A 15,890-nucleotide genomic window follows, 5' to 3' on the forward strand; every position below is an offset into this window, starting at 1 on the left:
CTCTGGTCGGTTTGTCTTTGCCCCGCATAAGTGTGGTAGCGGGGTGTGATGAGGGCAGATGTTATTACTAATAAGATAAAGACAACGTGAAACAGCTCGACCAAATTACAAGATTACAATGAAACACACATACACATAGCATCTCCCACATATCCTACCGGTATATGCAATTTGATCAGATAACAGCACTGTCTTTTATAGTGTAAATTGTCCATTATGACATAGTTCAGCCAAACCGGAGAAAAAAAAAAACCCATCTACGTTGTATAGTCTTCTTATCTTTATTCCATATGGTTCTTGGCAGGGCGTGATGACATGGGCGTATTACACTCATAAGCAAAACTTAGAAGGAGTACATTTTGTAAGAAAAACTAAAATCCTCGTGAAAAAGCAAAGTGTAATTGTTTCATTGTCTTTTAAGAATCAACTTGATATTAAACTCAGGAAAGGTGGTAGAAATTAATTGATTTCTTTAACATTTCCCTTGGGGCAGATGGCATTGACCCCTTGTATTCGTGTCGCCAGGGCATGGTTTAGTCTAAAACCACCCAAAGGTATACCGCTGGATCCTGGGCAAGGCACAGGGGCAATAAAGACTCCGACACCAAGTTACGGACAACGGAAAGCTTTACTGAGGGTAGACAGTTGGTAAAGTCTATACAGATCAGTCAGGCCCAAGGAGGTGACCAGTGACGCAGAGACCTTAAGGGCTTACTGGGACTTGCAGTAGGACTGGACAATGTAATGAAGGCCATGATGACTTGACAGATGACAGGGACTGACTTGACTTTACTGAAGACTGACAAAGCTATGACTCTAGCTTACTTGCATTTGATGGTGGCTGCAGGACCTGACTTTGAGGCCTCCAACACTCTGGACACACACACACTAGGCACGACTGACCTCAGCAGGAAGCAAGAGCTAAGAGAGAAGGGAAGAAGCTAGCTCAAACCAGAGCTTATATGGGGGAGACTAGCAGGGAGCCCATAGGTCACTCTTGGGATCACCTGGTCACTGGTACCTCCTGGGTAACAATCACATGACATAACTCTTATAGATACAAGAATATTTATAATACAATACACTGCAGAACATATGTACTGGTGGGAAACAGGTGCAAGGGGCCCTGGGGACACTGACAAGATAGCAAGGGTACGAGGTAACATCTCCCGTACTGGGCCACCACATAAGGTTTTCTGGCTGGGCTGAAAACCGGTTCAGGTCACCATAACCGGATCCCGTCACCGTAACTACAAAACGTTATGTGAATGCAGCCTAAGCATGTCCATAACTGTCTGGCAGGTAAGTACTAAAGTCACCTTATGTTGGATAACCCCTTTAAATAAAGTAGATATAGGGTCTACGGTAACAGGGCCCATGTCTAATGTGCACCTTTGGGCCTCCTAAGGCACCAAGGCCCTGTTGCGACTGCTACCTCCTCTGCAGCCCCTATAGTCACACCCCTGCATACAGCAAGAAAGTAGTCACTGAGTTCATCCCAATCCCATTGACTATACCTTACCAGTACTCTGTCCAGACTATATGTGTCATATCGAATATTCCTCCCCTATGTTATCTAAGACAGGAAGGGTAATTGCCGTGAATGTTCGCTGACTCTCCCGGCAGACGGCGGTGGGTCATAACCGCATAGTAAGTCATTCCGATTAGGTATACTATCACCATCATCATCCTCTCCTGCCTTATATAGTCTGACGTCACCCTCATTGTGAAATACTACAGCTGCTTATTTAATAGGACCGAGCTCACCAGACTAGTAGGCAGAGGGGAAAAAAAAAAAAAAAAAGAAATCCTGCTTTAAAAGATCTGGTGACCAGATGTTTCAGAAGGGGCTCTGTCAGATGCAAGAGTAGTTTCCTTGGAAGAAATCCCTGTGAAAATTGCTGAAACATGAAAAAAATCATTTTCCTCTTTCTCGTTGCCTTGCACTTGGATGGGACTTTTGGATGGGGAATTAGGAACGGAATACTCCACAATTCCATCTGGTTAGGTAAGTCATCGTGTCAATGTCGTTGTTTTAAGGCAAATCTAAAAGCATCTGCTGCAAGAACAGGCAAGCAGGGTCTCTCTGGATGCTGTGGAACTACAAGTCCCAGGATGAGCGGGTTAATGTATAGGTATGAATGAGACGGCGACTATACGTCCATAGCAACTTCTCAAAGAGCAGGACCTGAGGTAAGAAACTAACAGGGGATCTCTCACCATACTGCTGCGGGAGCTTTACCATCATGTCCTTCCAGCCAAAGGCATGCTTGGACCTCTGGATCAGTGTTTCCCAAACAGCATACCTCCAGCTGTTGCAAAACTACAACTCCCAGCATGCCCGGACAGCCAAAGGCTGTCCGGGCATGCTGGGAGTTGTTGTTTTGCAACAGCTGGAGACATACTGGTTAGAAAACACTGCAGTAGGTCTATAGCACTACAGTATCTATACGTTACCTAAACCTTATTAAAAAATAAATATATATATATATATATATATATATATATATGAAAAAAATTATATAAGATAAATAAATATATATATGTAAAAATAAATATATATATGTATATATATATATATATATATATATATATATAGATATATATATGGGGAATTTTTTTTATAAATAAATATATATTAAAAAATATATATATATATCTTTTTTTTATTTTTTATTTCTATTATATGCACCTCTGTCCGTAGCTAAACCTTTCCTTGTTGTACTTACACTCCGCATAGCAATGAAACCCTTATGTATTCCGCTTTGATGTGAATTACTGGTTGGCAGGATTTTTCCAGGAACTAAATATATATTTTAAGAAACTGCAAACGGTACAATTTTCTTTTGTTTGCCATCTCTTTTATTTGTTCTTGAACATTGTCATTTTCTTATCCGATGTTTTTCCGCATTTTAATTTTTTTTTTTTTCATTTCTTTTAAACCAATTATATATATATTTATTTATTTATATATATTTTTTTTATTACAAGATGAATAGTTGTGACTGTGTGAGATAGTACAAATGTTTTACTAGAAAGCTTTCCAATGTTGTAAAATTTTAAGTAACGGTAATATAAAGGTAAGAACTAGGTGTCGGGATGTATATATGTTAGGTTCTGTTTAATGCGTTTTACACACTTGAAAAGAGAGAAAAAACGGATTCGCTCACAGATGATAAAAATGGATGCTGCTGTAGGTCATACAGCAGAATCTGTTTCCCATTGACTTACCCTATTAAAAAAAATTATTGAAATGTATACTTTTTTTGGTGTACACAATAGTGTCGACTATGTTTTTGCATACAACTAAATTAAACCGAAATAGTATAAGGTGGAGTAAAAAGTGTGCGGATCCAGCCTTACCTGTCATATGTCACATGATGGATAACATGTCCTATCAATTTTAGAATATCAAAAGGTGTTGCATATAGTTTAGGTCTTCCCAATGTTTAAGTCCATAGGTAGAATAAAGTAAGTACTGCACTGCTGCATACCTGGTTAAGCGGGAGGTAGTGTGAATACGATCCTACACCTGGGCACGTGAAACTTGTTACAGTGCTCAATCCTCCGGGAAAAAAGACAAATGTTCATGCTTTAAAGGGGTACTCCGGTGAAAACCTTTTTTCTTTTAAATCAACTGGTGGCAGAAAGTTAAACATATTTGTAAATTACTTCTATTAAAAAATATTAATCCTTCCAGTACTTATTAGCTGCTGAATGCTACAGAGGAAATTCCTTTCTTTTTGGAACACTGATGACATCACGAGCACAGTGCTCTCTGCTGACATCGCTGTCATTTTAGCAATCGTGCATAGTAGACGTATGCTAAGGGCAGCATGGTGGCTCAGTGGTTAGCACTACTGCCTTGCAGTGCTGGGGACTTGGGTCCAAATCCCACTAAGGACAACAATAAATAAAGCGTTATTATTATAATAACGTCAGCAGAGAGAACTGTGCTCGTGATGTCATCAGAGAGGATTCCAAAAAGAAAAGAATTTCCTCTGTAGTATTCAGCAGCTAATAAGTATAGGAAGGATTAAGATTTTTTAATAGAAGTAATTTACAAATATGTTTAACTTTCTGCCACCAGTTGATTTAAAAGAAAAAAGGTTTTCACCGGAGTACCCCTTTAAAGAAGAGAAGAGGAGGCACTTGCATTGCTACCAACGTGAAGATTATTCTTTGCGGTCAGAGATACAGCATCGGCCGACGGACCGTTTCTCGCTCACATGCGCTTAATCATGGCCATTACCTCTAACACCTCCCCCCACCTTTATATCGGGAATGTGAACAACTTTATTAGTACGCAAACCAGTAAAACACATTGTGATACAATCATAGCACTTCTCAATGTTTACATGCCACTATTCCCCACTTAAATAACTAGTCAAAGGACCTCCAAGTCTATGATCATACTTTATGCTACTTCTTAAAGGGGTACTCCCGTGGACAACTTTTTTTTTTTTTTTAAATCAACTGGTGCCAGAAAGTTAAACGGATTTGTAAATTACTTCTATTCAAAAATCTTAAACCTTCCTTAGCTGCTGAATACTACAGAGGAAATTATTTTCTTTTTGGATCACAGTGCACTCTGCTGACATCATGACCACAGTGCTCTCTGCTGACATCTCTGTCCATTTTAGGAACTGTCCAGAGCAGCATAAGTTTTCTATGGGGATTTTCTCCTACTCTGGACAGTTCTTAAAATGGACAGAGATGTCAGCAGAGAGCACTGTGGTCATGATGTCAGCAGAGAGAACTGTTTTCCAAAAAGAAAATAATTTCCTCTGTAGTATTCAGCAGCTGATAAGTACTGGAAGGATTAAGATTTTTTTAATAGAAGTAATTTTACAAATCTGTTTAACTTTCTGGCACCAGTTGATTTAAAAAAATAAAAAGTTTTCCACCGGAGTACCCCTTTATAGAGGTACTCCGGTGGACAGGTTCTCTGTCCATGTTAGGAACTGTCCAGAGCTGGAAAGATTTGCTATGGGGATTTGCTCCTACTCTGGACACATTTTTATCGAAAGGTTCCCTACTAGGTGTGACGGATGCCTGCGGTGTGGGGCTGGGTTCACATATGTCTGGCATCTGGACGCAACTGATGCCACAACTGATGACAAGTTGTCCTCAGTTGTATGGCATCTGGCATCCATTGTTTCTGCACAGCCGACAAGGACCCTGTCCAGTGCCCTCCGGCGTGTCCAACCATCCGGCGTCAAAATCGAGACACTGGATGATTGTGAACTGTCCCATTCAAATGAATGGGATCAGTTCTAGCATGTTTCCATCCAGTGCACGCCTGAGGGAAACTATGCTGGACGTCTTTTATATGTGTGGCCCTGAATATGACCCTGCCACACAGTGTTCCCTGAATATAATACTGCCACACACTGTACCCCTGAATATAACCCTGCCACACACTGTTCCCTGAATATAATACTGCCACACACTTTTCCCTGAAAATAACCCTACCACACACTGTTCCCTGAATATAATACTGCCACACACTGTACCCCTGAATATAACCCTGCCAAACACTGCGCCCCTGAATATAACCCTGCCACACACTGTGCTCTCTAAATATTTTACTGCCAGACATTGTACCTTCTGTATATAATCCTGATAAACACTGTACCCTCTGAATATAACAATGTCACACCCTGTACCCTCAAAATAAAAAAGTGTCAGACACTGTACCTTCCGAATAACCCTGAATAACACTGCCATAGACTGCACCCTCTGAATCTAAACCTTCCACACACTGTGCCCTCATTGCCACAGCCCATACCCTCTAGAAAACAACACTGCCACATACTGTAGCCCCCGTAACTGTGCCACCCTAGAAATTGTTTACAATATAGACCATACTCCTGAAATTGGGATATGGTATATGGAAAAACAGGAACAGAAAGAAGGTGGCGCTATCTAAGTGCCGTAAATAGTGGTATAGCAATATAAAAAACAATGTATTGCTGTACAAATATATATAGTTCTATAAAGGGGGAGCCAATGTGACCATATATATTGGTTTTCATGGAAAATACAGTAGATGGAAGGTGGTATCTTACAAGCACAACAATGTTGAGCACGTGTAGTGAATCATTTCACTCTCGCGTAGTCCTCTGGCAGTCCAGCATCCTGGCCCAAACATCAATTGATGCCGGTCTTTCCAACTGGAAGGAGTGGTTTTGGAATCGGCTGCTCCAGCAGTTTCCAGAAATGAGAAACAATGAATGGTAGCGGCGGCGCCTCGAGGATAAAATATGTATTCTCAGCAAGAAGACAAGGGTCCTGAAGGTATTGGATACTTGTTTATTGGAGATAAAACATAAGTAGGGTAAAACAAGAAAAGCAACGCATTTCGTGTGGTGGCCCCCACTTCATCAGGCTGGTATCATAAGATCATGCACAACTAGTGTATATATAGGCAAACAGTGAAGGAGTTTGAATCTGCGCGGGTGAAAATCTGTGATGTCACTCCATGGCGGAAGTTGTGTATTTGCAGGTGCGTTCTATGGTTGGCACGGACGCATATTGATGTGATGGCTGTCAGATTAGGGTATTGGTATTGCTAGCTGTTCATGAACTATTTCTCCCGTTACTATCTTCCGAAACAAACTAACGTCCGTTATCAATAACGGACTATAACGGATTAATATGGATATTCGAAAATCCCATAGACTATAATGGGATTTTCGAACGGACGTATAGATTTTTGTTACTGCCATTTTCAGCTGATTTTCACACGGATCTTCCTATGGATGTTTAAAAAAAGAGGATTTTGTAGTGTGAAAGAAGCCTTATCTGTCAGCAATATTAATGGCACATATGTGATTATTACTATTATCTGTCAGTGATATGAATTGTGAATATGCAAATATTATCATTGGTCAGTGATATGAACTTAAAACAATACCCTAATCTGACAGCCATCACATCAATGTGCGTCCATGCCAACCATAAGACGCACCTGCGAATACACAACTTCCGCCATGGAGTGACGTCACAGATTTTCACCCGCGCAGATTCAAACTCCTTCACTGTTTGCCTATACAGTGATCCCTCATCTTACAATGGCCTCAACATACAATAGTTTCAACATACAATGGTCTTTTCCGGACCATTGTAAGTTGAAACCAGACTCAACATACAATGCTACCGACAGTCCAGATCTGTGAAATGTGTCAATGACTGGAAGATCTGACCAATCAGAATGGGCATTTTACAGCAGCTACCCCTGCTGTATTACTGAAGTGTATGCACTGACTGGTGTCTGGTAGCGCCCCCTACAGTACAGGGTGGCAAAAGATGTTCTGTACTACTCTTTACCTGTACCAGGGTTAGCTGCTCCTTTGGACACCAGGTGAGGACGGCTCCATGTTACTTTTTTAGGACTGTGTGTACTGTACAGGACCCCGAAGAAGCTCCTGTCCTCTTCATAGACCAGTGTTTCCCAAGCAGGGTGCCCCCAGCTGTTGCAAAACTACAACTCCCAGCATGCCCGGACAGCCTTTGGCAAAATTTTTTGAGTAGTAAAATAATATAAAACCTATATAAATTAGGTATCCTTGTAACCGTATGGACCTACATAATAAAGATATGGGGTAATTTTTACCGAAAAGTGCACTGCATCAAATTAGAGGCCCCCAAAAGTTACAAAATGGCATTTTTTTTTTTATTTTTTTTTTGTGGTTTCGCCGAAAATTTTGTGGTGAAATGATTGATGTCATTATAAAGGACAATTGGTGGCGCAAAAAATAAGACCTCATATAAGTCTGTAGGTGCAAAATTCAAAGGGGTACTCCACCCCTAGACATCTTATCCCCTATCTTATACCCACCGTATCTGCTTCCGGATCCGCTGGAGGTTCTGGCTCCCGACCACGGGGACGGAAGATCGTGACATCACTCCGTGTGTGACGTCAGGCCCCGCCCCCTCAATGCAAGTCTATGGGAGGGGGTGTGACAGCAGTCACACCCCCTCCCATAGTCTTGCATTGAGGGGGCGGGGCGTGACTTCATGAGGGTGTGTGGCTATGACATCACAAGTAGTGACAGGGCGTGGCGTCACACAGGGGCGGAGTGGTGATGTCACGATCTTCCGTCCCCGTGGTCGGGGGCCAGAACTTCCAGCGGGTTCCGGAAGCAGATACGGTGGGTGCTGCATGCTAGATTGCGGGGGTCCCCAGCGGTGGGACCCCCGTGATCAGACATCTTATCCCCTATCCTTTGGATAGGGGGATAAGATGTCTAGGGGTAGAGTACCCCTTTAAAGCGTCATGATTTTTTAGATGGTGATGAGGAAAAATGAAAATGCAAAAACAGAAAAAGCTGTGGTCCTTAAGGGGCTAGTGGAGCTTATCTGCAATACCAGACACAGACAAGAGTGGCGCCTTTTGTGTAGAAAAGAACAGACAACCCATGGGGGTTTTGAATATTTGGGAACTGCTTAGGATAAATTGAGGCTTTGCTTAGATTTGCTGTAAGGCACTTGCCATACTTGTTTCCTCATAAATGATTCATGTTTTCTAAGTCCAGGACTATGTAAAATGAATTATGCAATGAGCATGAAATGGTCTGAACACAAGTGTAAGCCAAGATATTACATTTCTATGGGAGCGATTATGGTGCTTGAACATACACCCAAGTCTCCCCTGCAAGCTGCTGCTAAATGCATTAGGACATTAATGTTGATCACCTAAATTAAGTTTTAATGTGGAAACTATGCCCAGCGCGGTCAGGGAAGGTGACGCTCATTATGTTTTACTTCATAATAATTGTTCTAATTTATCCGTAAAAAAATATGGAATTCCTCCTGCGGTTATGATTGACAGGACGCAGCTTGCAGGCAATTATAAGACCTCAGAAAACCTCTCTCCCCAGAAACACAGAGAATATAACATTTTCTGGCATTCAAAACCATTAACGGTATAAAGGGGTACTCCAGTGTAAAAAAAAAAAAAAATGTTTTCATATCAGAAAAAGTTAAACAGATTTGTAAATCACTTCTATTTAAAAATCTTAATCCTTCCAGTGCTTATCAGCTGCTGTATGCTCCACCGGAAGTTGTGTAGTTCTTTTCAGTCTGACCACAGTGCTCTCCGCTGACACCTTTGTCCATGTCAGGAACTGTCCAGAGCAGGAGAAGTTTGCTATGGGGATTTGCTCCTACTTTGGACAGTTCCTGACATGGGCAGAGGTGTCAGCAGAGAACACTGTGGTCAGACAGAAAAGAATTACACAACTTCCTCTGGAGCATACAGCAGCTTATAAGTACTGGAAGGATTATGATTTTTAATAGAAGTAATTTACAACTCTGTTTAACTTTCTGGCAGCAGTTGATTTGAAACCCTTTGTTTTCCACCAAAGGAGTCTTCAAGAATCTGGACACATCCCATCATGCTCTGCAAAAATGCAGGAGGCCAAACTTATATACAACCCTTGATTTCCCTAGAGGAGCCACAGCCAGATATCTCCACTACAGGGTAAATGTAGATGAATGGTCATCCATATAATACAGTGATCCCTCAACTTACAATGGCCTCAACATACAATAGTTTCAACATACAATGTTTTTTTCTGGACCATTGTAACTTGAAACCAGACTCAACATACAATGTACAGACAGTCCAAATATGTGCAACATTTCACAACCGGAGGAACAGACCAATCAGAATGGGCATTTTACTTGTAAATTACCTGTATTATTGAAGTGCATGCACTGACTGGCTGTCTGGTAGCGCCCCCTACAGTACAGGGAGGAACTACATGTTCTGTACTACTCCTTACCTGTGCCAGGGTTAGCTGATCCTTTGGACACCAAGTAAGGGCGGCTCCATTTGGGACACTGTGTGTACTGTATAGGACCCTGAAGAAGCTCCTGTCCTCTACATAAACCATTGTTTCCCAAGCAGGGGGCCTCCAGCTGTTGCAAAACTACAACTCCCAGTTTTGCTGGGAGTTGTAGTTTTGCAACAGCTGGAGGCTCCCTGCTTGGGAAACACTGACATAGACAGTGATTACAGCTCCCAGCAGATCTTTATTACTTTTATATGTAAGGATTTGCTTTATCTATATTAGTTATCTATTTATTTTTCTTTCATCCTCACTTTTTCCTATTTTTGGATGACATTTTGGTGGCTTCAGAACCAATTACCAGGTTTCCATAGAGTTATGGTCTCAACATACAATGGTTTCAACATACAATGGTCGTCCTGGAACCGATTAATATTGTAACTTGAGGGACCACTGTACACGGTTGGAGAAAGAGACACTTTTATATTATGTCTCTCTTTTCCTACACATGGAAGGGGCATCCTGAGAAGATAGGAGAATCTGGCACAGCTTGTGTCTGAACCGCGCCCAATCAGACATAGGGGTGACTTATATACTCCAGTCCAGATGCCACTCTTATAGGACCGAATTCTGTTCTGGCATAAAGAGGGTTCATGGGACATACCTCCAAGATGGCCATCTGCCTCATAGAGCATGTGCACTGGGTTTGTTTCCATGAGACACCTCCTTTAATTCCTATTAGGATATTAGGAAATGGGTCCTCAGAGCAGGGGTTCTCAACGGGTGGTACGCATACGCCTAGTGGTACGCCACCGGTTGTGCGGGGGCACGCAATGCGCTGACCAATACCGGCCATGCATTGCCCAGTATTTGTCAGAGCACAGCGGAGAATGGCCGTGGCAGCTCTCAGTAAAGTATCACGGCCGCAGCTCCGGCCGCGGCTACTTTATGGGAGCTGCGTGGTTGCTGGGGAGACGTGTGCGCGGAGGCGCCACACAGCGCAGGAGGACATCACCCTTCTGTGCGGTGCAGAACAGGACTCCAGGAATGGGACTCTGGGAGCGGTAACCGAACAAGCCAGGTAATGTAAAAAAAATTAAGTAAAAACTAAGTGTATGGGAGGGATGTTATATATATATATATATATATCTTAGCCCAGGGGGATTGGAGGGGGGAGAGAATGGCTCAAGGGCATTAAGATGGACGGGGAGAGAGGGATAATAACAAAAGGGGATCAGAGGGAGGGGGGAATTATGGCACTGGGGGATTAAGATGGAGGGGGGGGGGATTGATTATCCCCCCCTCCATCTTTATCCCCTTTTGCCATTATTCCCCCCTCCCTCTGATCCCCTTTTGCCATTACCCCCCCCCCCCTCCATCTTTATCCCCTTTTGCCATTATCCCTCCCCCTCCATCTTTATCCCCTTTTGCCATTATCCCTCCCCCTCCATCTTTATCCCCTTTTGCCATTATCCCTCCCCCTCCATCTTTATCCCCTTTTGCCATTATCCCTCCCCCTCCATCTTTATCCCCTTTTGCCATTATTCCCCCTCCCTCTGATCCCCTTTTGCCATTATCCCTCCCCCTCCATCTTTATCCCCTTTTGCCATTATTCCCCCCTCCCTCTGATCCCCTTTTGCCATTACCCCCCCTCCATCTTTATCCCCTTTTGCCATTATCCCTCCCCCTCCATCTTTATCCCCTTTTGCCATTATTCCCCCCTCCCTCTGATCCCCTTTTGCCATTATCCCTCCCCCCTCCATCTTTATCCCCCTTTTGCCATTATCCCCCCCCCTCCATCTTTATCCCCTTTTGCCATTATCCCTCCCCCTCCATCTTTATCCCCTTTTGCCATTATTCCCCCCTCCCTCTGATCCCCTTTTGCCATTATCCCTCCCCCTCCATCTTTATCCCCTTTTGCCATTATCCCCCCCTCCATCTTTATCCCCTTTTGCCATTATCCCCCCCTCCATCTTTATCCCCTTTTGCCATTATCCCCCCCCTCCATCTTTATCCCCTTTTGCCATTATCCCCCCCTCCATCTTTATCCCCTTTTGCCATTATCCCCCCTCCATCTTTATCCCCCTTTTGCCTTTATCCCTCCCCCTCGATCTTTATCCCCTTTTGCCATTATCCCTCCCCCTCCATCTTTATCCCCCTTTTGCCTTTATCCCTCCCCCTCCATCTTTATCCCCTTTTGCCATTATCCTCCCCTCCCTCTGATCCCCTTTTGCCATTATCCCCCCCCTCCATTTTTATCCCCTTTTGCCATTATCCCTCCCCCTCCATCTTTATCCCCTTTTGCCATTATTCCCCCCTCCCTCTGATCCCCTTTTGCCATTATCCCTCCCCCTCCATCTTTATCCCCTTTTGCCATTATCCCCCCCTCCATCTTTATCCCCTTTTGCCATTATCCCCCCCTCCATCTTTATCCCCTTTTGCCATTATCCCCCCCCTCCATCTTTATCCCCTTTTGCCATTATCCCCCCCTCCATCTTTATCCCCTTTTGCCATTATCCCCCCTCCATCTTTATCCCCCTTTTGCCTTTATCCCTCCCCCTCGATCTTTATCCCCTTTTGCCATTATCCCTCCCCCTCCATCTTTATCCCCCTTTTGCCTTTATCCCTCCCCCTCCATCTTTATCCCCTTTTGCCATTATCCTCCCCTCCCTCTGATCCCCTTTTGCCATTATCCCCCCCTCCATCTTTATCCCCTTTTGCCATTATCCCCCCCCCTCCATCTTTATCCCCTTTTGCCATTATCCCTCCCTCCTCCATCTTTATCCCCCTTTTGCCATTATCCCCCCCCCTCCATCTTTATCCCCCTTTTGCCATTATCCCCCCCCCTCCATCTTTATCCCCCTTTTGCCATTATCCCTCCCCCCTCCATCTTTATCCCCTTTTGCCATTATCCCTCCCCCTCCATCTTTATCCCCTTTTGCCATTATCCCTCCCCCTCCATCTTTATCCCCTTTTGCCATTATCCCTCCCCCCTCCATCTTTATCCCCTTTTGCCATTATCCCTCCCCCTCCATCTTTATCCCCTTTTGCCATTATCCCTCCCCCTCCATCTTTATCCCCTTTTGCCATTATCCCTCCCCCTCCATCTTTATCCCCTTTTGCCATTATCCCCCCCTCAATCTTTATCCCCTTTTGCCATTATCCCTCCCCCTCCATCTTTATCCCCTTTTGCCATTATCCCTCCCCCTCCATCTTTATCCCCTTTTGCCATTATCCCTCCCCCTCCATCTTTATCCCCTTTTGCCATTATCCCTCCCCCCTCCATCTTTATCCCCTTTTGCCATTATCCCTCCCCCTCCATCTTTATCCCCTTTTGCCATTATCCCTCCCCCCTCCATCTTTATCCCCTTTTGCCATTATCCCTCCCCCTCCATCTTTATCCCCTTTTGCCATTATCCCCCCCCTCCATCTTTATCCCCTTTTGCCATTATCCCTCCCCCTCCATCTTTATCCCCTTTTGCCATTATCCCCCCCCCCTCCATCTTTATCCCCTTTTGCCATTATCCCTCCCCCTCCATCTTTATCCCCTTTTGCCATTATCCCTCCCCCTCCATCTTTATCCCCTTTTGCCATTATCCCTCCCCCTCCATCTTTATCCCCTTTTGCCATTATCCCTCCCCCCTCCATCTTTATCCCCTTTTGCCATTATTCCCCCCTCCCTCTGATCCCCTTTTGCCATAGTGGGATAATAATGGCACAAGGGGATTAAGTATTGCATTAGTATAAAGGTAAGCACAAACCTTTTGTCTGCGGGGACCCCTCGCGTGTAAATTCCATACTTTCAGTTTTTTGGGGGGTATAGTCACCAAAAAGGTTGAGAACCACTGCCCTAGAGGCAGACAATCCTTTCAGCATATGGAGATTTGTTCCAGGGCAGTAACCAGACCCTTTTTGGAAGCTTTAGGAACAGACACTTTTTGGACACAATTTTCTATTGGTCAGAAAATGTAATACAGTTCATATTATGCTTTTAAGTCATGAATGTACTTAAGTCCTAAAATAAGAAGTATTACGAAGCTTTAGCTAAGCTTTTGGCAGATGGATGTTCAAAAAGTAATTTTTCAGACCATATGACCTGATCTATTAAAAATGTAGCGCTGTGTCATAACGGCAGATGAGCTTCATGGCTGGAGTGAGCAGTTCCCACGCTGCCAAATTTGCCGCTATGTCTTCAATTCGTTTTTTTCTCCACTCGGCCATCTCATAGTGTCTTCAATATCCCACATGTTTAATATTATTTTACAAGCTGATGAATTCTTTAATATGACACAACTATTGTCTCTTATCCATTGACATTTATGATTTTTGCAGCATGATTTCCTCATATGTTCCTCGAATTGAAGAGCATGAAGAGCAACACTAAAATGGAGCAGGTGTTGCTGAGTTACATATAAAGGGACATAAAGACAACCAATTTGTATATGCCCAATTATGGTATATGGATGTCATTAAGGGGGGGGGGGGTCCCCTGTCCTATGGTCCAAAATAGGGTCTCCCCCCCAAGGAAGACTAGGATGAATACTTCACAACTTTTTTTGAGAGCATAGAGGGATATATATATATATATATATACACACATATATATATATATATATATATATATATATATATATAAAAACGCATATATTGCGAGAAGGTGAAAGGTGTCGAGGTATGAGGCGGTATTTTCCAGTACGTGTGCTGTGGTGCAGCCTGATACTGTGCCCGTAGTATGGCTGGAAGGCCAATCCGGGACGGCTCTTACCGGGAATGACCAAGTGCTGGGTGGGGGTCATTCCCCCTAATCCAAGCTGACTTTTGTTGGCCTTAAAGCTGGGCTGTCTCACCAGCTGGGGGGGATTTGCTATTTGCAGCTCACAATGCAAGTGAAAGCTGAGTTCTTCTCTCTGGTTGCTCCAAGAGTGGGAGCTGCTGAACAGCCTAGTTGGAGGCTTGGAAAAGTCTTGCTTAGTGTCATACAGCACAAACTCAGGTGTGAACTAGTGTTGCTCGCGAATATTCGCAATTCGCAATATTATTCGCGAATATCGCATATTCGCGAATTCACGAATTTCGCGAATATAGCGCTATATATTCGTAATTACGAATATTCGTTTTTTTTTGTTTTTTTTTCTTCACAGCACACATCACAGTGATCACCCCTCTCTGCTTCCAGCTTGTGTGGTGTAAAGAAGGCTGTAATACTACTGTGTGAGACTGCCGTGCAAATTTTCGCATATGCTAATTTTCGCATCTGTAAATTTTCGCATGTGCGAAAATAAAACGAGGGTATGACGAATATGCAAATATTCGCGAATATATGACGAATATTCGTCCATATATTCGCGAATATTCGCGAATTCGAATATGGCCTATGCTGCTCAACACTAGTGTGAACAAACACCAAGGAAATACAGGTGGACTTTGTTATGTTTTCCTTTGTTCTGAGTTTAAAGACTGTTTTGCTGTATGCTCAAGTGTGAATAAAACGCTGGACTTTGACTTAAAATCGTTATCTCCTTACCTCAATACTGCAACCGCACCTGTCTGCAGCAGTGAGTCATCACATTATATATATATATAGATATATATATGGTGTTATGGGCAGTGTGTTGCAGCCATCAGCCACACCTCAGCCACGCTCCTAACCACACCTCACCCTCACTCGAGTACACTCAGCCTCCTTCTTAAATATTCTCCCACTGCTGTCCATAACACACCGCGCCGGTGCGGCCAACACTCCATTCATTGTTTATGGGGCAGTGCCTCTCAATACAGAATGAATAGGGTGCTGGTCCACTCTCTCTATATTTTGGGGGACATTTCTTCTCAATTCTGGTGATTTGTGAAGGTTCCAATGGTCAGACCCCCACTGATCAACTATTCATCCCCCAAATTGTTTTAAATTGTGGGAATACCTCCTTAAGAGAAATAATGTTGTCAGCCTGTGACCTAAGTTTAGAAGGACCTTCTATGCTGACAGACTGACTACAAAAACTGCTATCATTATCATGAGAACCATGTGTGTCTATGGTCCTTCTCAGGTGGACTCAGTCCTAGTCCCCCAGCCCCACACTCCTCAGGACGCTAGAT

The 15,890-nt window shown here is 43.5% G+C and overlaps 1 protein-coding gene across 1 annotated transcript in view; it reads left to right on the forward strand.

Annotated features, from left to right (window-relative positions):
* Positions 1-1,838: 1,838 nt before the first annotated feature.
* Positions 1,839-15,890, forward strand: part of TNFAIP6 (TNF alpha induced protein 6) — a 38,479-nt gene continuing 24,427 nt past the window's right edge. Inside the window, exon 1 of the mRNA XM_056534438.1 lies at positions 1,839-2,008. Within this exon, the coding sequence (XP_056390413.1) occupies positions 1,909-2,008 (100 nt within the window). The 5' untranslated portion in view covers positions 1,839-1,908. The remainder of the gene's footprint in view (positions 2,009-15,890) is intronic.

Source organism: Hyla sarda, chromosome 8 (assembly GCF_029499605.1).
Source record: "Hyla sarda isolate aHylSar1 chromosome 8, aHylSar1.hap1, whole genome shotgun sequence".
NCBI classification, from domain to species: Eukaryota; Metazoa; Chordata; class Amphibia; order Anura; family Hylidae; genus Hyla; species Hyla sarda.